The 22,783-nt window shown below is 40.0% G+C and overlaps 1 protein-coding gene across 8 annotated transcripts in view; it reads left to right on the top strand.

The window, feature by feature from the left end:
• plod2 (procollagen-lysine, 2-oxoglutarate 5-dioxygenase 2) overlaps positions 1–22,783 on the top strand; it is a 186,016-nt gene that overhangs the window by 138,074 nt on the left and 25,159 nt on the right. For 4 of the 8 annotated variants that reach the window (XM_073041539.1, XM_073041540.1, XM_073041545.1 and 1 more), the window contains exons 12-16: positions 5,200–5,325; positions 7,105–7,246; positions 8,180–8,218; positions 8,768–8,830; positions 15,286–15,399. In XM_073041539.1, coding sequence (XP_072897640.1) covers positions 5,200–5,325; positions 7,105–7,246; positions 8,180–8,218; positions 8,768–8,830; positions 15,286–15,399 — 484 coding nt within the window. The remainder of the gene's footprint in view (positions 1–5,199; positions 5,326–7,104; positions 7,247–8,179; positions 8,219–8,767; positions 8,831–15,285; positions 15,400–22,783) is intronic. The other 4 variants (XM_073041541.1, XM_073041542.1, XM_073041543.1 and 1 more) reach the window with 2 other exon arrangements.

Here is a 22,783-nt window from a genome sequence, read left to right as displayed (position 1 = left end):
GCTCTTTGTATTACCTGAAGATGGTGATTTCTTTGAGTTGGTAGAGATCTTAGCAGTGTGAGAGATAGGAAGTTGTGTCGCTTGATCAGAAATCTTAAAACAAGCTGTCATTTGGAAGTATAATCAGAAAAGATTTTTTTCCTCGGTGGGGGGAAAGCTGAAACAAAAATCCATTGATCAGAATTAATTGGAGCTATTAGAATGAGATCAATAGATTTTTGTCTATGTGACTGTTAGAGGCCCAGAGTAACGTCAGACGAATTTATCTGAGGCATTAATCTATCAGAATGGCAGAAAAGGCTTTAGGGTGATGGATCTCTGGAGGTGAAATTAAAGCAGAAATGCTGAAAACAAGTGTGAATGTGTAAAGAAAAATGTTTCATCAGAACCCAACGTAATTGGCCGCCTTAGTTTGAAAAGTTATTTTTAAATGAAGATTTTCTTGTAGTCCATCCCATTGTGCAACAGTTAGCTTCCCCAAAGGGTTACAGTTTTCTGATATATAGCAGAAGAATGAATGGCCCTCTGTTCGTCGGGAACGACAAACGGATGTGCATCCTAGCTTCAGTCCATACGCAAGCCAGCGTAGTACGATATGGAGAGCAGGCCGTTACCCAGGCAGGAGACTCCGCCCCCCTCCACACGGCTGGTAGATCCAGAGGCACAGCCGACACTGATACGGCCGTGTTGCAGGAGTTGCCAGTCAGTGTTGAACTCAACCTAGGATGCCTTCGGGACTCCAGCTCCAGATTATTCCTCACGGTTTACTCCTGAAGCCTTCCCCGTGAGTGGGCACAGCCGCAAAGCAGCGGAGTTTTAAGGTCAGTGTTTTCCTTCTCATTGATGAGCTGCGAACCACAGCTGACAAGCCCCATCACCCGAAGTGATTTTTAGTCACCAGTAACCCGCATTTGCCCCTTCTTCCTGTCAGTAGAAATGGTTCCGCTAGGCTAAGTAGCTAAGCCATACATGAAGGCCATAAACTGGACAGTTGTTAGAGGTTATTTGAGATTCACGCCATTAGGAACATTTAATAGGTAGTGGGAGCTTGACCCAACACATCCTGCACCGCCAGCTATGATAACCTAAAGGAACCATGAAGCAGATAATATTACCTTATGAAAACTCTTTAGGATAATTGCCAGTGATAAATTTCACCCAATCTTCAGTCATTTTCTAAATAATGCAGTTTAAACTGTTTATTTCTCCAATTAAATATTACACACAATAAAGGCTCATAATATAGTGCACACTCTATTTGGAATCTAAACAAGAAGTTGTTTCAATCCAGTAACTGTATCCTTCCTGCCCCATAAAGTCCCACCAGTTTAGTTTACATTTGCTTTGAGCATAGTGCTGTGAAATTAGCTGAAACTATGTTTCTGGAGTTAGCTTATTGCCAGTAATTGCTGTCTGCACTCTTTTTGCATCTGTACTTGTCCAGTACAAAATCCCAGAGGCAGCCACGGAGGTGGAGCAAAGCCCCAGCAGCAAATAGGCCTCAGGCAGTGTAGTCCTGGAGACATGAGCTTGGAACATCAGGTTTTTGAATAGGAGATGGGCGTGGAGTCACAGGGTAATACATCAGAGAAACAGGTCCTTTAGCCCAATATCCATGCTGACTAGGGTGCTCACCAAAAGAAGTCCCATTTCATGGTGTTTCGCCTATGTACTTCTAAATCCCTCCATATACTTAACCAAGCATCTTTTAAGTGTACTTGCTTCAACCACTTACACTAACAGCTCATTCCACACTAACACCATCCTCAGGTTCCTTTTAAATCTATCACATTTCACCTTAAACCTATATCCTCTAATTGTTGGTTCCCTTCCCTGGGAAGAAGACCATCAAAGAATTTAGCAGGGTGAGGTGAAGAGAACCAGTGGTCAGTGACAGGGAAGAGGCCAGAAGAAACTGGTTGGCTGCGTAGTACTGACTGAGAGGTCCATGAAGGTTGTCTGGAGGAGGTGTGGTCAAATCTTCGGCTCTATCGTACAGGCCTTTTCTTTTGGTCTTTACACCCATTCTCTTCTCAGGAACTTTTCTAACTATTCCCAGTTCTGGCAAAAGGTCACCGGGGGAGACACAGTAGCACAGGGATTAGTGGCTATTACAATGCCAGCAACCTGGGTGCAGTTCTGTCAGTGTCTGTAAGTAGTTTCTACACTCTCCCCGTGACCTTTGTGGGTTTTCTCCGGGTGCTGTAGTTTCAACCCACATTCCAAAGATGGAGGTTAATTGGTTACATGAATGTAGTTGGGCTGCATGGGCTCATTAGCCTCTAAGAGGCTGTTAACATACGTACTCTACTGGTGTGGGCCCAGCACAGCAGTGCCTCTACTTCCTTTAGAAGTTTACAAAGATTCGGCATGACATCTAAAACTTCGACAAACTTCTATAGATATGCGTTGGAGAGTATATTGACTGGTTGAACTACAGCCTTTTATGGAAGCATTTATGCCCATGAATGAAAATTCCTACAAAAAGTACTAGATACAGCCCAGTCCATCTTGGGTAAAGCCCTCCCCACCACTGAGCACTTCTGCATGGAGTGTTGTCACAGGAAAGCAGCATCCATCACCAGGGATCCCCACCACCCAGGGCATGCTCTCATTGCTGCTATCAGCAAGAAAGTACAGGATTTTCAGGACCCACTTCACCAGATCCTAGAATAATTATTACCCCCCAACCATCAAGATTCTTGAACCAGAGGGGATAACTTCACTCAACTTTACTTGTCCCATCACTGAAATGTTCCCAGAACATGTGGACTCACTTTCAAGGACTCTTCATCTCATATTCTTAAAATTTATTTATTATTATTATTATTATTTCTTTCTTTTTTTTGTATTTGCACAGTTTTTTTTTGTCTTTTCTACACTGATTGTCTGCCCTGTTGGGTGCAGTCCTTCACTGACTCTATTATGGTTATTGAATTTATTAAGTACGCTTGGAAGAAAGTGATTCTCAGGGTTGTATATGATGACATATATACTTGGATAATAAATTTGCTTTGAACTTTTTGAACTTTGTATCTTTAAAAAAAACCTGAAATGTTCCATCTTTTTCTCTCTCCATGATTGCTGTTTGACCTGCTGAGTATTCCTAGCAAGTTCTGCCATTGCTTTAATTTTCCAACATGTTCAGGGTTTTGCTTTTGGAATTTCCATGTTGATTTAATTTATTCTACCAGATGTACAATAAGCTTTCATTGTAAAAGCATAATGTTTAAAGCAGAATGTTGGCTATTGAATTGGATTTACCACATTGGTTTGTATATAAGCTGTTTTGAATTAGTCAGACTAAAGCTTGTGTATGTCAAAAAATGTGGAAGTTAACCACTGTGCAGTTTACTGTGTAAGGCTCAGAAGCTGACTGTCTCAGTCTTATTCTGGCACTTCCATCTACACTGAGGACTAGTTATCAGCAGGTTTCCATTGCTGTTCCAGGACTTGGTGCAATTTAATACCAAAGCAGGGCCATCTAAATACATGCATACAATTTTTTTCTGATGCAGGAAATTGTGCTAAGGTTTATCAAAATAAAATCTGTTGGAAAAGTATTAAAGGAACTTGGGGGGGGGGGGTGTGTTGAGGTATGTTGACATACTTGTGAGTGTAGAACATCATAAACAAGCATTTATCTGGCATCTTTCATAGATTGCTTGCAGCATGGAAAGAGGCCATTCTGCCCATCAAATACATGATGGCTCTATCTTTGAGTAACCCAGTTTAGTCTCACTTTTCCACCCTCTCTTAATCACCCTTTTATATACAGAGACACCCCCCCCCTTTTGAAGGCTAACTTGAACATGCCTCCCTAGTAGTGCATTCATACCTGTATATTTCGGTCATTTTTTTTTAGCAAAAATGTTTTTGCCTTGTAACTTTTTGGCTGTTTTGTCATCATTCCTGGTTCTTGGCCCATTTTAAGAAAAGGAGTTTCTTCTCTATCTACTCTGTCTATACTTGATTTAAAACCACCTTGGACATTCCCTCAGGATCAAAGATGAGTCCCTTTTCCACCCCCACTCTTCCCCCCCACTCTTCCCCCCCCCCACTCTTCCCCCCCACTCTTCCCCCCCACTCTTCCCCCCCACTCTTCCCCCCCACTCTTCCCCCCCACTCTTCCCCCCCACTCTTCCCCCCCACTCTTCCCCCCCACTCTTCCCCCCCACTCTTCCCCCCCACTCTTCCCCCCCACTCTTCCCCCCCACTCTTCCCCCCCACTCTTCCTCCCACTCTTCCCCCCACTCTTTCCCCCCCACTCTCCTTCCTCTCTTCCCCCCCATTCCCCTCCTTCCCTCCCACATCCTATAAAGTAGTCATTAATGAAAGTTATGAAAGGAACCACAGAGTTTAAGGAAGGGCATTGAGACAACTACTTCATGACTCACGATGTGATACCTCCTCTAACACCCGCCACCTCTTTTCCCCACTCCGACCTTTTATTACTTCACACCTGCCTTTTACTTCCCCTGGGTCCCCTCATCCTTCCCTTTCTCCTATTGTCCACTCTCCTCTCTTATCAGATTTGTTCTTGTCCAGCCCTTTACCTTTCCCATCCACCTGGCTTCGCCTATCATCTTGCAGCTTGTCGCTCTTCCCTTCCCCATCTTTTTACTCTGGCTCTTTCCCCCTTCCTTCTCAGCCCTGAAGAAGGGTCTCAGCCCAAAACGTCGACTGTTCACTCTTTCCCATAGACGCTGCCTGACCTGCTGAGCTCCTCCAGCATTTTGTGTGTGTTGACTTGAAACCTTTGCCTTCTATAATCTGTTACAGCCTACGTTATTGCCTGGTCCTTCAGAATGACATGTCAGCTGCAGTCAAGCCATAGTGTGGATAATGGCTGCAGACGTCTGGAGCAGAGCTTAAATCCATGATCGGTTAACTCCATTGATCAGGGTAGTACTGTTGTAAAGCTGACACTGAGCTTTTTTGAAGCCTTGAAGCATTTTCACTTAGCTGTTTGCTGCGTAACTGTGATGGGATTATTCTGCTTACTCACCAGTTGTAACATTTAGGCCATTACTTAAAATAAATCTCAATGAATTTTTTTTTAGCACAATCTCATTAACATAGTTCTTGTCAGTTTTTTATATTATAAAACAGAATATGATTCTGGGGGAATGGAATAAATTAAAATAGTCAAAAAGATCTTTTTATTAACAAGATGTATAATGTGTCTAATCCCAACAGGAAGATAATTGCACCAATGGTGACCCAGTACAAGAAGTTGTGGTCCAATTTCTGGGGTGCACTGAGTCCTGAAGGCTTCTACGCACGCTCTGAGGACTACATTAATATTGTCGAAGGAAGCAGAGTGTGAGTTCTATCGATTTCCATCCCTCACCTTGAAATGTCTGTAATGTTGCACACTTAAAGAACAAAGGATGTTGGGAATAGGCAAGGGTGTAACACCGCGGAAGGGGTGTGGGGCAGGTGACAGAGGAGGAGTGCTGGGGCAGGTGCAGACACACCCAGCCTGAGACACCAGGGAAGATCAGTTGGCTTATTGATCATTATAGAAAGTTTATCTGGTGCTTCCTGCTGTTTCCCCTCTCTCTGCCCCCTTCCCACTCTCAGTCCACAATAGAGACCCATATCAGAATCCACGTTATCATCATTCACATATGTCATGAAATTTGTTTTCCTTTTGCAGCAGCAGTACATTGCATTGTGTTGGCACGTGGCCTAGTGGATAAGGCATCGGTCTAGTGATGTGAAGGTCACTGGTTCGAGCCTCAGCTGAGGGTGTGTCCTTGAGCAGGGCACTTAACAACACATTGCTCTGCGACGACACCGGTGCCAAGCTGCTTGGGTCCTAGTGCCCTTCCCTTGGACAACATCAGGGAAGGCTTGCAGCTTGGGCAACTGTCGGTCTCCCGTACAACCCTGCCCAGGCCTCCGCCCTGGAAACCTTCCAAGGCACAAATCCATGGTCTCACGAGACTAACGGATGCCTATAAACATTGCAATAAATAAAATTACTACAGTACTGTGCAAAAGTCTTCAGCATTCTAGCTATACAGTATATATGTGCTTATATATAAGACTCTTGCACAGTACTGCACATGAAGAGATATTGACAAGAGAAACTTCAGAAAATTGGTCCAAGAAGCATCTGACAGGGTGGCATGATTACTACAGCTAAATGGAAGTGATTGTCCACAGCTTGACTTCGTACATATTGGTAGAAAAGCATAAAAGCTCGTTTGTTTCAATATCACAAGTGCATTGAGTTGTTTGTGAGACTGTATCAAGTAGTTTCCATAAGGTCCTTTCTCCGTCTTTTGTGCTGAATGCAGTAATTGAAGCTACGATCGACCCGATGTCCATTCTTTATTTATACCTTTCTGCTGTCCGCGACGTTGGGAGGTATCTTCAAGTACAGAGATTCTTTCACATTGAAATGGCACAGAATCTATACTGATCCTGTATGTGAAAAAGAACAAAGAATTGTGCATAGTACATAAAAGTCACTGATAAGGGATGTTGTCCAACCAACCATGATAGAATATTGCTACTTTAAATCCCATCCTATATGTGCTTTTCAGTCACACTCGGAGATGTTACAAGGATTTTGGCCTTGCTGGGGAGAGCTTATAGTTGGCTTTGAAGAGACAGCATAGCAAAGAAATATTGTCTGTACTGCAAACGCTCAAATCCAATAATTGATTAAGGGTAATCTTACTTTGTCCAACAATAGCAAGTTTTAGAAACTCATTTTCCATATCTCACTGTACTCATACTCCCTACAGTGCATTGCAAATTAGTAATTTCATTGTGTTTAAGAAAGTGTAAAATAAAGTGTCTGAGCTTTTCACATCATGGGGCCTCTTAGTGCTAATGGTACAAGTCCTCCAGAGCAGGATCTATAATCTGAGAGGAGCCCCACACTTTTTACAAGGTTTTCTTCACAGAAAGTGTGTGTGCTTTCATTGGAATTTCTATTTTCCTGTCTGCAATAATGAGAACATGCTGCTAAAGGAAAAGTTCCATAAAATAACTTTATACAGGGCAATTCAAGTGCTGTTTTCTATACACTAACTATACATTTCATTTGTTGGTAAGTGGTAATGAGTTTTTCACATTTCTTTGTAGAGGTGTGTGGAATGTCCCATACATAGCTCACGTGTACCTGATTAAAGGTGAGGCCTTAAGAACAGACTTAAAGGAAAGGAACTACTTTAATCAGGACAGGATGGATTCTGATATGTCTCTCTGCAGAAATGTCAGGGAACGGGTAAGTGGTCGAGTATGTTTTGTGTTTGGGGAAAAAAGGTTTCTTAAATTTGTGTTTGCTGTTTAGTTGTGCAAGAATTTATTGTGGATAAGCCCTATTTACAATTGCAGTATAATTTGTCTTTGAAGCTTAGAATACTGATTATGAGACTATAGTAACTTGACTTCATTAAATGGATATATTAACTGAATTAACAATAGCCCTTGATGATATAACAATATAAATAATGCAGTGGAATGGCCTCTTAAATTAGGATTTTGTAGGTACCACAAATGCATGTTTCACTGACTTATTTAAACTTCTCAATCTATAATGCCCAAAAATCACAAATTCTCCATCCAAGTGGGTATATACATGCATATGTAACATAAATACGTATTGACATACATATATTCTTTCATTAATTGCTTGAATGTGATCATATTAGGATAAATCTAATTGTTTAACATAAATAAACATAATTGCTAAATCCTTTATTTTAGTTTTATTGTAACACAGAATCAGTATTATGTTAAATGATAAACCAGCACTCTAATAAACCTTGCCAGCTTTCCTGTTCTTTTTTGAGTCAGCCGGTGGGGAGTGTTGACCGTATCAAAAAATCATTTCAAAGAAACAAAATGCTTCCAAAATGTGTGTGTTTGATGTAGGAGCTTATGTTGGAATGCAGATTAATCACTCCAGCTAGCTGAAGGTTTTGAAGAGGACTAAAGTATGCAACCCCTCCCCAGTGGAGCAAAAGAGGCAGCTTGTTTCAAGTCCAGTGATACTTCAGAGAAAATTACTAAAATTTTGCACAAGGCAACAATTTTTGTTTCTTAGATGTACATTCATATTGTTTTCTCTGTTGTGATGTTCTGTATCTGCTAATTCCTTTATTAAATCAGAGTTAAAGTGTGCAGATTTCAACACTTTTTATTTGTAAGCAAATAGGTGAGAGAAAGGCCTTCTGACCTCAAATCAAGAGAGTTGGCAAGTACTGTTCTACCATTGATGTGGCACTTATTGTATGTTAATGTGCTGCATTCTTATCGGGCACAATGCACTTGTTTCTAATTGAGATGTATCTACTGTCTCTTTATGGACTGTTTGCCAATTCATCTTCATCCTTTTCGGTTTGACCCACAATTGGATGCGACTGATTTAATTCTGTATTCCTGAGCCCGTTGGAATATGTGGCTGATGATGCGCTGCATCTCCTGATTAATCTTGTCTCTGCCTGTGTTGGTCACCTTTAACTAAATTCTTACTTTACTAACTAGCTGTGTTCATGTTGCATTTGGTTGGTTGGTTGAAGGGGCTGGGCTGTTTTCACTTGTGTCAACTCGCGGGTTGTCTGTCACCCGTTCTATGTGGCTTTGCTGTGAAAGTGCCTGTTGGCCTCAGCCAAGCAAGCTTCGTGAGTGGTCCTTGTTGAAAACTAGTTCTGTCAGTCTCTTGCATCCTCTCTGTTTCTTCAAGATGTCTTTCAGGTGTTTTATGTAAAGATAATTCTTACTCAGTGCTTATTCTTTATTTTAGAAAATAGAAAAAGAAAGAAAGCCCCCTACTGTGGAAAGTTGCCATATGTTCAAGCCCCCAAAGGTTTATGTTTGTTTCTTTCATACTTTTTATAAAATAAAATCTTTTGTGATTTCACTTTTATTTCCAGCCAATAGGATTTGCCGTGCTGAGAATATGCTTACGTTAGCACCATCTGCACAATGTACTGGAAGACCTATTGTTACCTGGATGCTTGATTAGACGCACACAGAAGACAAAGTTGTTATTTGAATTGGACAACCGCTATGTAATTGATCCAAACAAAATGTATGGGAGTGCATAAAGAGGGCAGATGTTGACTTCCTTTTAGTTTTGTCTGCCCTCTTTTGATAAATTGCTCATTAGTTTGACATTTTGTGTGTAATTAAAATACAGAGTGCCACCTTGAGACAATGTCATATCACAAGTGGGTGCAAGGCAGATTGGTACAGTGCTTTACATTTCAAACCTTGACAATGCATGGTCAGTAAAATTGGGAGTGTATTTTGTTTTTTTTAGATAAAAAAATATGCTAAGAATATGGATGCTTTTGGAAGGCCTTTACCTTGTCTATCACACACTGGTGGAGAATGGCCACTCTGAATCCCCACAACCACAGTGCAGACCAAACCGTGGTGAAGAAATGGAAACTTCCAAATAAAGATACTGAGAGACTTGGGGATGACCTTGTTCCCTTGTGACCATTGTCTTTAACATGTGAAATGATGCAGGTCACAGGTTTTGTGGGTAACCTTGAAATACTGGTGCCTTTCTACTGTGCATCCTGGAGTTTACAACCATGATTGACCAGTGATGGCAGTAGTATAGGTTTAAGGTAGTGGAATGGGTATTGATACTGCCAGCAGCTTTGTCCAAACTGGTGTTGATTTTCTGTGTTGTTGAAATGACACTGAAGAGAAGGGAATTCTGGAATACTTTTCCAAACCATTGGTGAAGAACACCCTGCATAGGTGTTGTAGGGGGTGCTTTGGAAGCAGGGAATTCTTGCATACCATGGATTATCTATTAATAAAAATAACACAGGAAAAACATATTCTCGTGACTACCTTTAGTGTTGAGAAAGATCTTATGAAGATGCTCCTCTAAACAGAATGCCATCCTCATCAGGCAATCACCAAAAATGTATTGGGACCCATGAAGAACACCTGGATAGTCTGCTTTATTCCAAAAACAAGGAAGACTTAAATGCATACATCTGTCCCAAATGAAGATCTGTGAGGAACACAAGGCAGAATATTAGAAATGTTACATCATTTCAAAAAAAAAATCACAACACATTGTGAGGAAGTGTTTGGACATTGGGTTTCAGTATTTGTTCTATAGTTTGGGAATTCCGAGGCTACCTGGATTAGCCAACTCCCATTCAAAAACTTTTGAATTTACTGGGGAATGTAGCCCTGCTTCCTCATCCAAGTAGGTACACATTCTGTCATACAAATGGTGAAATTACAACTGCATTATGAATGTGTATGGTATGTATCCTTGGAAGTCAGGTTTTGGTTTAGAAAGGGTAAGACAAGGGAACTTACACCAGTCCTCATAGAGGGATCAGAAGTGGAGAGAGTGAGCAGTTTCAAGTTCCTGGATGTCAATATCTCTGAGGATCTAACCTGAACCCAACAAATCAATACAGCTATAAATAAGGCAAGACAGCGGCTATATTTCATTTGGAGTTTGAGGAGATTTGATATGTCACCAAAAACACTTGCAAATTTCTGCAGCTGCACTGTGGAGAGCATTCTGACTGGCTGCATTACCCTCTGCTATGGGGTGGTGGGGAGAGGGGGCTACTGCACAGGATTGAAACAAGCTGTAGAGATTTGTAAACTTAGTCAGTTCCATCATGGGCACTAGTCTCCATAGTATCCAGGATATTTTCCAGAAGCGACACCTCAAAAAGGCGACACCCATCGTAAAGGACCCCCGTCACCCAAGTCATGCCTTGTTCTCATTGGTACCATCAAGGAGGAGATACAGAAGTGCGAAGGCCCGCACTCAGTGATTCAGGAACAGTGTCTTCCCCTCTGTCATCTGATATTTGAATGGACATTGAAGCCACGAACACTACCTCGCTACTTTTTAAAAATCTCTATTTTTGTGCTATTTATTTAATTATTTTATATACCCTTTTTTCCTGTTAGTATGTCTTGCATTGTACTGCTGCTGCAAAAACAACAATTTTCACGACACGTGCCAGTGATATTAAACCTGATTCTGATTCCTGCATGTAAAAATTGTAATTGCATTGTATCCTGAAATTTCAGCTCTTTACCTGCAAATTGACTGCTTGTATTATATGATAAGTGAAATATAATCTATTTACAGGTAAGGAATGTGCTGTTTTGCATAGGTGCTTAAGTTGCAGACAAGCTACAGACATGTCAGCTTAATTTCTTTATATATTGTACACTTTGGATATTAAGAAATACAGCAAGAGCACAAGAAAATGGTACTGTTAGAAGATCATCCTCGATCCTATTAAGCCACAGGACAAATGGGAGGAGCCGGATTCTCACGTTTATATTTTGCAACAGAAGCATTTTGGAAATAAAGAATTCAGTGAAGTTCTTTATTTCCCATTGGAAATGGCATGCTGTCTTAGTCTATCAATGACAATTAGTATGGTTTTTATTTTAAATGATGTGGTTGTTTTAATATCTAAAGATCGGTAGCCTCAGAGGACAGAGCACATTGGCAGAGTGTTTTAATGAGATGCTGTTGTCTGTTGTGTCTCATGCTGCTCAGGTAACTGTCCAGGGGCTTAGGACAGGGGAAAAGGAATTAAGTAGATGACAAAAGTTCTTTTTTCCTAAAATTGAAAGAAATAATTTTAGACAGTCCACAATTATTGGATCTTATGTCAACTTCAACTCACATGGGACAGTGTTGCAAAAGTGACAGGAAAAAGGTGTATGAATACTGATTTCGATCACCCAGTACGGAATTATAAAGTTCTCTTTTCCGGATTGCTTGCAGGCAAAGAAATACAAATGCCACTGATTTACCAAACTCCCTGCAACCACCGTCCCTGGCATAGTGTTGCTATCTTCTGCAGTGTGTTTGCCCTTTTAATCATTTATTTTTGAACTTATATTCCACAGCTCGGTCAAAAACTAGTTGGCTTATATTCTACCTGTTTGCTGCACCACATTGATAAACTTGCTTCTTTATCAAATGACAAGTAGAAACTGTAAAATCTGTCTAGTAGAGAGAAGGGCTGTGAATGGATTGAAATTCCCCCTATGCTTCTAATTTGTTGAGTGCACAGCACCAGCTCTGGTGCTCCCTGGGGCGAGTATTGAATTTGAAGGAAAATAAACTGGCAGTTGTGTACAACTGAGATAACTGCAAGCTGTGCTTTAAATGGGTAAAATATTATGCTTTGCTGTTATTGGCCCATTAATTTACCTCTTGTTTGATTAGCTTTTCTAATGAAGAAAGAAAAGACTCTGGAAACTAGCACAATAGATGCATCGTAATTTTTTTGTATGGATATAATGATTGAACTTTGCAACACCTCTCAGTCTTAAATTCCTCGGTTTCAATCTCCCACTTCTCCAATTTCTCTTAAACATTTTATTAGGAAAAATAAAAAAAGACCGAGTATCTGGAAAAAACCCAGGTCACTAAAGTTTTAATAAAGATGGGTAGTCAGAATTGGAGTAATACACGGGATGATGCATGGCTGTTTGTAGAGATTTCTGAAGTGCACCCATACACACATGCAAATAAAGACCAGGAGTAAGCTTCTAAAACCTGCCCGGCCATTCAGCAAGGTCGCGGTTGATCTGATTGTAACCTCGAATCCTGTTCACCACCACACCTATACCACTTTGCTTATCACAAATCTATCTGCCTTCATTTAAAAATTTCCCAGTATTCTGCTTCCATTTGAGGAAGACAGTTCCAAATATTAACAACCCTTTGAGAGAAAAACAAGTCTAATTTATGTCTTAAATATGTAAATTTTAAACAGACTCCTAGTTCCGATTATCCATGCAGGAGAAATATTTTCTCCAAGTCTACCCTTTTAGGGTCCCGCAGGATCTTGACGTTTTTTTTTTCTAACATACAGAGGATACAATCCTATCCTGTCTAACCTTTCTTCATAAGGCAACCTGCCATAGCAGAGAAGTTAGTAAACCATCTCGGAACCATTTCCAATGCACTGTACTCTGGAGGCCTCTCATTAATGCCCTATATAACTTAAATGTTCAAGTGGCAGGGTGGAGATGCATTCAACTCAAGTTCAGAGTGCATTTATTATGGAAGTGTACTTGCAGTGTACAACCCTGAGGGTCGTTTTCCCCACAGTCAGCCATGGAACAGAGAAAAACTGGAACCCATTGAAAGAAAAACATCTCTACCAAAAGAAGTGTAAGGCGCTCCTTCCTTCCACTAGCCTGCAGGTCGCCCTTGGGCGAGGTGTGGCACCTGCTTAGTCTCTGCCGATCAAGATTAAGTGAAGCTACGGGAGCAGGTGGTGGATGGTTGTTTGAGCAGCTAGTGCATTGCACAAGTCCTGGTTATGCAACCACTGACACCAGGCAGACAATCTCTGAAGAGTATTGATAAAGCCTGAGGTCACCCATCTAGTAAAGGCACTGCCCAGATAATGGCAATGGCAAATCACTTCGATAGAAAAATTTCACAATCATGGAAAGACCATTGTTGCCCACGTCATATGACACGGCACATAGTGAACGAACTGAAATGTAATCTCCTTGCTTGTTATTCACTATGCTTAGCACCAAAAGGTAATATTGTGTTAGTTATTATGACTATTTTCCATACCATGTTATCCAGCCTTTGATGGAACTTTGACTAGTTGTTGTCGTTATAGGTAGTTCATTGGGGGTTGAGGATAACACGCCTACACTGTTGTTCTGAAGAATGTGTAGTCCCATGTTGGGTCTGCAGATTGTGTAATGTGTGGGACAGGCGTTTCTCGAGGGGGTAAGCACGTGAGTTGTCTAGTTGGTTTGATGTTACCGCTAATACTTTCATTTATCCTCCATGTACTCCCATCGAAGACTTCAGATGGTTGGCGCTTTCATGAATCATTTGCTGTTTTGATTGGGTTCGTGGGCCGGGGTTGGTGAGGAAGTTCCATCTTTTCAAGGTGGCTTTGCGAGCACTTTTAAAGCATTTTCCCTGTTCTCTTGTGAATCACACCACGATGGAGCTGAGAACGGTGTGCTTGTTTTTGGGATCTGGTGGCCCACCCATTAGAACTGGCTCAATGTAAATAGTCCCGATGCATCCATTAAATCTGGCTTTTTAATGAAACAGGTTTCTTTTGTCCCCTCAATTTTATTTCCAAAATCACCATGATCAAGGTGCTCAAATTCTCCTTTCCAGAGTTGTTTTTTTCTTAGCAGCGCAAGTCGGAGGAATAACTGATACTGTCAAGATTTGTTAGGTTAAAGGATAGAAGTGGTAACTCAACCAATTAATCGAACCAATAATATGGAATGTTCTAAGTGAGTTTCTAAGGCAAGATTTTAAACACACCACTTCAGTGAAATTGAAACTTGAAGCCTCCTGATAAATGGAGCTTTTACATTTCATATCAAAGAGATTATAAAGCACTCATAATGTTTACATTAAGAGCCAATGCATATAATAAGATTTCATATATCTAGAAATTCCTGGATGTTGAGTTTATTTTTGGATTTAATACATATTTCTTACTCTTTATAAGGTTTAGAACTTCCTACAATATTGACCTCTGAAATGTTTAGCTTTATGTATAGATAGATGCTCGATTTCAGAGTGCTTCATTTGAAATCATGTGGTTGTCAAATCACAAAGCTGAAAAGGTGCAAGTTAAGGTCAAAATCTGTTTTGTAGGACTAGTGATCTGCACAAATTTTACCCCACTATCTGATTGCTCTGTGATTTTTCCGTGTTAACAACTCAAAATAACCTTATCTGTTTCCAGGTGTTAGGAGTTTAAGAATGAGAATTTACTGCTTTAAAGCAACATCTTGAAAAATCTCCACAGAGATGAAATAAAGTGTGCTTTGCATGAAATGACTGTGTGCACAGAGGAATATTTCCAGAGCCTCAAGTAAATTTTTAAGACAACAATCACCTAGGCACTCATCCTCACGTGAAGGAGGGGTTGAACAGCTTGCACACTTTGCTTAAGGGTGAATCAAGATCCAAAGTTAATTGGTGTAAGGAAACCTTAAGGTTCACTCAACTGTCTGATAGTGCTGATATCGTGCCTCTGCTACGATGTCCTGGTTCACAGTGCAAGCTCAGGCAGGTGGAATGAGAAGTGTCAGTGTTCCGCTGATCTAAGTTACAAAACAAAACAGTGAAATAAAAGTAATTGTTACTGGTTGTGTTGTTTTACCAAATAAGCCCATAACTACAATTTTGAATCACTGGACTGCAAATACTCGTTAACTGACAGATTTCTTTTTAATGAGGCAAGATTTTTTTAGTAATAATTTACAAGTAGTAATTGTTCGTATTTTAACATTTAGGGGGTTTTCATGTATGTTAGCAACCTGCATGAATTCGGAAGGCTTCTCCCGACAGAAGGTTACAACACCTCAAACTTGCATGGTGACCTGTGGCAGATCTTTGATAATCCATTGGTGAGTATTTACAATTTAGTACTGGAGTCTAAACTAAGGTGTATATGTACTTTGTGTCTGATTTTTCTTCTAACCACTTACAAATATTTAAGCTTACCTTTAAATTCTCTTCATAAGCCATGTTCTGTCAAAAGTTTTTATTATTAATTAACTTTGCAGAAACAATCTTGATCACAGTGTTAAATATGTAACTTTTAACGTAAAAGGTTGAAGTATGAAGGGATAACAAGGCAGTAACAACATTTGACATTTTATATAATTGAAAGGAAATCCAGCTCAATAAAACTTCAAAATACATTAATGCTCTTCAATATCCTATTTATTTTGACCTGTATGCCCACTTCACTTTGTTGTTTGGCATTAAATGTGGAAAATGTTAGAAGTATTCAGCAGGTCTAGCAGTGTCAATGGGAAAAGAAACTGAACTCACATTTCTTGTTAAAGACTTCATCAGAACTGGGAAAGAGGAGCAAGCCTTAGTTTTCAGTTGGGAAAGTATGGGATGGGTGAAACACTATGTTAGGTAGAGAGTGTAGATGGTTACCATGGGATAAATAGAGGTTGATGGGATAGAAGCAGCAGATGAGAAGCAAGAATACAGAAAAGGAGTATAAAATGAAAAGGGAAAATTCAGGAAACTACTCAGAAGGTCAGATGACACCTGTGGAAAGATAGAAAGCAAGTTGATTTTTAGTTGCAAAGAAAGCTGTGTTGGGGAAATTGGTAGAATGAGGGGAATTTCTCTGAAAGCATGAGACCAGTAACAAAGTAGCAGATATTTGACTGTAACAACTGGCTATTTCTGACTGTTGTCACCGACACACTTATTTTTTTTCCTTATCTATTTGTATAGTCTGAACTGTTGGTCAGCCTTGCAATTGGCAACATGTTATACAGACAAAACCAAAATCTGATCTCAACTCCTACTTAACTGCCATTTGCTCCCACACTTTCGGAGATATCCCCTTTCTTCTATTGATCTCTGCTACTGAAAACTAACTTGTCTTTATTTCATTCCCAAGAGCTGAAACGTTAACTATTTCTTCTTCAACAGATGCTTCCTGGCCTGCTGAGTATTTCCAGCACTTTCCATTTCTATTCTGGATTTCTAACACGTGCAGTTTTTTTTTTGACTTGCAAGGAATTTAAAATGAGGCAAAATGTGTGGTTGTTGGATAATGGATCATGAAGCTTGCTTCTTTTGCAAAGTCCACTAGTGTAGTCCATTGACCATCCACCCAATGCATCTGAAGTGTGACCGCAAGATGGGATTCTTTTTGTGTTTTGTGTCTTCCTGTGGTAGGCAGTGTCAGTGATGCAGATAATGTGTCCTCTCTTTAATGCTGTGGAATGCTTAGCCGTTATATAAATGACGTCAGCTGGTTGTATTTATATCTTGGTTTGCAGTGCTAGCACGTAGACATTGTAACACCTGCTCAACAGACTGGTATCTGTCTAGGGGAAGAACTCCAGCCACTCTCCAACCCCGCCTCCCGTATACGCAGGTGCTGTGGAAAACAAGTTAACGCAGTGATGCACACACCATATCAAACTCACACCACATACCGTTATAGAATATACTTTAAAGATTTTACTAGAACTAAAAGGGTTTTTTAAAACATCTCTTTATTGTTTTTACAGAATAAAAAGAAAAAAAACAACTTTTTTCATTCATAAGTTGAAAATATAACAAAGTTGAAGGAAAAAAATTGGAAAACAAAAGAAAAAAAATATATTAAATAAAGAGAAGAGACACTACCATCCCATCATGGAAAAAAGAAAGCAGTCAATTCAGTTCATTACTTTCAACATCTTGAACATTATTCTCCAGGAACTTGTAAAAAATGTTCCATATTTCTCGAAATTTGTCAAGTTTGTTTTTTGTAATGCAGCTTATCTTTTCAAGAGCAAGATAAGAAGTCATTCCTTTCAACCGTTCTGAGAGACCACTGGTTGATGGTTTCTTCCATGAATAGGCTAGGCAGCGTTTAGCTTCCAAAAAACAAATGATAAGCAGAGACCTTACATTTTTAGAAACATAGAAAATAGGTGCAGGAGTAGGCCATTTGGCCCTTCGAGCCTGCACCGCCATTCATGGCTGATCATCCAACTCAGAACCCTATACCTGCTTTCTCTCCATACCCCCTGATCCCTTTAGCCACAAGGGCCATATCTAACTTCCTCTTAAATATAGCCAATGAACCGGTCTCAACTGTTTCCTGTGGCAGAGAATTCCACAGATTCACCACTCTCTGTGTGAAGAAGTTTTTCCTCATCTCGGTCCTAAAAGGCTTCCCCTTTATCCTTAAACTGTGACCCCTCGTTCTGGACTTCCCCAACATCGGAAACAATCTTCTTGCATCTAGCCTGTCCAATCCCTTTAGAATTTTATACGTTTCAATAAGATCCCCCCTCAATCTTCTAAATTCCAGCGAGTATAAGCCTAGTCGATCCAGTCTTTCTTCATATGAAAGTCCTGCCATCCCAGGAATCAATCTGGTGAACCTTCTCTGTACTCCCTCTATGGCAAGAATGTCTTTCCTCAGATTAGGGGACCAAAACTGCACACAATATTCTAGGTGCGGTCTCACCAAGGCCGTGTACAACTGCAGTAGAACCTCCTTGCTCCTGTACTCAAATCCTTTTGCTATGAATGCCAACATACCATTTGCCTTTTTCACTGCCTGCTGTACCTCATGCCCACCTTCAATGACTGGTGTACAATGACACCCAGGTCTCGTTGCATCTCCCCTTTTCCTAATCGGCCACCTTGCATCCTCTTAGCATCCTCCTCACAGCTAACACCGCCGCCCAGCTTCGTGTCATCCGCAAACTTGGAGATGCTGCATTTAATTCCCTCGTCTAAATCATTAATATATATTGTAAACAACTGGGGTCCCAGCACTGAGTCTTGCGGTACCCCACTAGTCACTGCCTGCCGTTCTAAAAAGGTCCCGTTTACTCCCACTCTTTGCTTCCTGTCTGCCAACCAATTCTCTATCCACATCAATACCATACCCCCAATACTGTGTGCTTTAAGTTTGCACACTAATCTTCTGTGTGGGACCTTGTCAAAAGCCTTTTGAAAATCTAAATATACCACATCCACTGGCTCTCCCCTATCCACTCTACCAGTTACATCTTCAAAAAAGTCTATAAGATTCATCAGACATGATTTTCCTTTCACAAATCCATGCTGACTTTGTTCGATGATTTCACCTCTTTCCAAATGTGCTGTTATCACATCTTTGATAACCGACTCTAGCATTTTCCCCACCACCGATGTCAGACTCACCGGTGTATAATTCCCCGGTTTCTCTCTCCCTCCTTTTTTTAAAAAGTGTGGTTACATTAGCCACCCTCCAATCCTCAGGAACTAATCCAGAATCAGAACCTCCAGAATTGGAGGTTACAAAGTCATTTGGATAAATATTCAGAATACATAATTTAGGATTGAGGGGCACCTTTTTCCCAATAATCTGACTAATCAAATCCAGCACCTTCTTTCAGAAACAAATTATCTGGGGGCACTCCCACATACAATGAAACAAAGACCCCTTTTGGTGGTTACATTTAATGCAAGTGTCTGGAATGGTGGGGTTAACATGATGCAATCAGACTGGAGTAATGTACTGTCTGGTTATCCATTTATATTGTAATAATTTAGACTGAGTGTTCACTGATTGGGTTTGAGCTAAGGAACAAGCTTCTGACCATTCTTTTTGAGATAGATTCTCATTCAAATCAATTCTCCATGCTTGAAGTATGTTGTTTGATGACTCTTTGCATTTGCTTGCAAATAAATTATATAGTACAGAAACATGTCCCCTGGCTTCAGATAAGTTCAGAGTGATGCCTTCTAGGGTAGATAAAGGAGGGAGTTTCAAACTGTTGCCTTGCTTGGACATAATAAAACTTCGCAACTGAAGGTATTTAAAGAAGTGTTTTGTTGGAATTCCATATGTGGCCTTGAGTTCTTCAAATGACATAAATGTATGACCCTTATAAAGATCAGACACCTTTACTATGCCTCAGGTCACCCAGGTTTTAAACCCAGGGTCTGCTCTGCCGGGCCTAAAGCGATCATTACCAAAGATGGGGGTAAACTGTGATAACTGTGATGTCTCTCCCAAATATGCAACAGCGTCATGCCAAGTCATCATTGTATTCTTTAAAAAATGAATTTTAGTTTGTTTAATCAGTTTTTTCTTATCTGCTGAATACAAATAAAGATCTAGAGGGATATTGATCGACTGGGATTACATTGAGACCCAAGTAGGGGAGTGATCCTTAACAAAGTAGAACAATCCTGCTCTAATTTGGGCCGCCCAAAAATACCGTATAAGATTTGGTAGCTGTAGGTCGCCTCTATCATACGGCAAATATAACAGAGAAAGCCTGAGTCTTGGACATTATTATTCCAGATAAAGTTAGAAAAAACTTTCTTTAATAAATAAAAGAAAGATGATGGAGGAGAGTGTGGGATAGATTGAAAAAGATACAGGAACTTCGGTAAAATTGACATTTTTAGAATGTTTATGCGTCCAATCAGAGATATAGGCAATTTCGACCATCTGTTTATAAGTTGAATAACTGAGTCTGTGAGAGGATTATAATTAGTTGGGATAATTTCATCAATAGTAGGAGTGATTTTAACACCCAATTACGGTAAGTAAAACCCTGTACTGACACCATGAATGGAGTTTGAAAGGAGGGATTGAGTCTCTCATCTTTATCCATGAATAATAATACAGATTTATTGTTGTTTGTTCCTGCAAAAGTACCAAAAGTACTTAGCAGGTCAGTTAAGGCAGGTAATGTTTGTTTCAAGTTAGAACAAAACAAAATTACGTCATCTGCGTACAGGGCAATGCGATGTTCTATATCTCCTATAATTATTCCTGCTAAGGTAGCCTCTTTTCGAATTGCCATAGCAAGTGGCTCAATGGCCAGGATAAACAGGAGGGGAGATAGGGGACAGCCCTGTCTTGTTCCCCTTTGGAGTTTGAAAGATGCCGAAAAAAGCCCATTAGTTAAAAATTTCAGCCTGTGGGTTAGAATAAAGAAGCTGTATCCATCGTAAACATTTCCCCCCTATACCGAATCTTTCTAAAACTTTAAACAAATATTGCCATTCCACTCTATCAAAAGCTTTCTCAGCATCCAGTGACAGAATAGCACTATCAGAGCTTCCAGACTTTTTGTAGAGTATATTAAGCACTCTTCGGATGTTGTGGAAACCCTGTCTTCCCTTAACAAAACCATTTTGGTCCGGGTGGACCATCTTTGGCAAGAGTGGCTCCAGCCTCCTAGCTAATACCTTACAAAGAATTTTGAGATCATTATTCAGAAGTGAAATTGGTCTATAAGATCCACATAGGGACGGTGATTTTCCAGGTTTTAGTAGTAGTGTAATTACTGCCATATTAAGAGAGGGGGGAAGGGATCCAGTATCAAATGACTCCTGATACATATCAAGCAGAGGTGGTATTAATTTAGTTTTAAAGATTTTATATATTTCAATCGGAATGCCATGAGCCCCCAGGACTTTTCCCTCCCTTCATGTTAGTTATGGCTTCAGACAATTCTTTATCCTCTAAGTTATACTCCAGCGATGTCAAGGACGTTTCATCCAGGGGTGTAAATTCTAGCAAATCCAGAAATTCCTTTTGTATTTGTGGAGTTGAATCCGGATATTCTGATGTATACAAATTATGGTAAAATCTCAAAAAGATATTATTTATTTCTTTTGGGTCAGCAGTTGTCACCCCCTCATCTGATTGTAGAGAGTTTAGTATCCTTTCTGTTTGCATCTGTTTGATATGCCAGGCCAAGAGTTTACTAGCCTTTTCACCCTGCTCATAATAGGATTGCTTCAATCTCATCAAACTTTTTGTTGCCTTATCAATGGACAATACATTATATCTAGCTCTCAGTTTGTTAAGTTCTGCAAATAGCTGCTGAGAGGGATTTTGAAAAATTTCAGATTCAGACTCTTTTATTCTGTTCTCGAGCTGTTCTATTTCAAATCTAAAAGATTTCTGCTTAAAGCTGGTGACGCTAATCATCTGACCTCTTAGAAAAGCACTAAAGGCTTCCTATCTTATAGCCGCAGATGTCTGGTCTGTATTAATTCCAAAATATTAGTCTATTTGTTCTCCAATAAACTTTATAAATTCTGGATCCCTAAGCCAAATATTTTGAAGCCGCCATCTTGGGGAGTAATGTAAAGCGTTAGGCTGGTTCCAAGTAAATGAAACTGGAGCATGATCTGAAATTAATATGTTGTCATACCAGCAGCTTGAAATCGTAGATATTAAGGTAGCTGAAAGTAAGTAATAATCAATTCCGGAAAAGGTCTGGCAAGTGCTAGAATAGCAAGAAAAAGCTAGTTTATCTGGGTACTTCCTTCTCCACACATCAACTAAATTAAAGTCTTTAACACATTGCAATAACTCTTTTCTTGTTTGATTGTGAGAGGTATCTTTCCCCTTAGGTCTGTCTAGTTCAGGTTGAAGTACACAATTAAAATCACCACCTATAATAAGGTAGCCCGGCAGAGCAGCTAATGATAAAAAACAGATGTCTGAAACAAGCTGGATTGTCGTCATTTGTCCCAAACACATTGACCAAATTGAACCTGGTTGAGAAAATTTCACATTGAATAATAAGGTATCTACCAGATTGATCTTCAGTAACATTAACAAGGTGAAAAGGCACCAACTTATGTATAAGGGTAATTACCCCCCCCCCCCCCCCCTTGAGTGTGAGTTAAAAGACCCTGAAAAAACCTGTCCCGGCCATCCTATATCTTCAGGGGTTAAATGGGTCTCCTGCAGAAAAACTATTTTGGCTTTTAACTGTCTTATCCTATGCATTACTTGCTTTAACTTGACACGTTTTTTTAAATCCTCTTACATTCCAAGAGGTAAACTGAAGTCCGCAGGACATAGACTATTAGTTATAATTTCAATCATGTTGAGCTGAATTGATTTAGAATGACTGCTAACTGGGGTAACAACGTGACAAAAAAGAAAAATAGATTTAAAAAACTGTGAAAAGTAAATAGAAAAATGTGAACATAACTGAGTGTATTTCCCAAACTGAAATACACCCACCCACCCCATAATGAAAGCTTCCTGACGGCCCGGAGGGAGGGCCTGATTATGGAGTTTAACTGGTCCTCCCATGTTATCATGTTGAGGAACAGCATAGCGAGCAAACAGGTCAGAGCCCCCACGTTATCAGTAGTAGAAAATCTTACAACTATATTATACCAAGAGACTTTATCAGATTTAACCTAAACGTAGTTACATTGCCACTGTAGAAGGTGAGAACCGATGCAAATTCATTAGCCTAAATAATGCATTGATGAACACACTGC

The sequence above is a fragment of the Hemitrygon akajei genome, chromosome 3 (genome assembly GCF_048418815.1).
Source record: "Hemitrygon akajei chromosome 3, sHemAka1.3, whole genome shotgun sequence".
Taxonomy (NCBI): Eukaryota; Metazoa; Chordata; class Chondrichthyes; order Myliobatiformes; family Dasyatidae; genus Hemitrygon; species Hemitrygon akajei.
The sequence above is the reverse complement of the archived record's forward strand: the minus strand, read 5'-3'. Positions and strand labels throughout refer to the sequence as shown.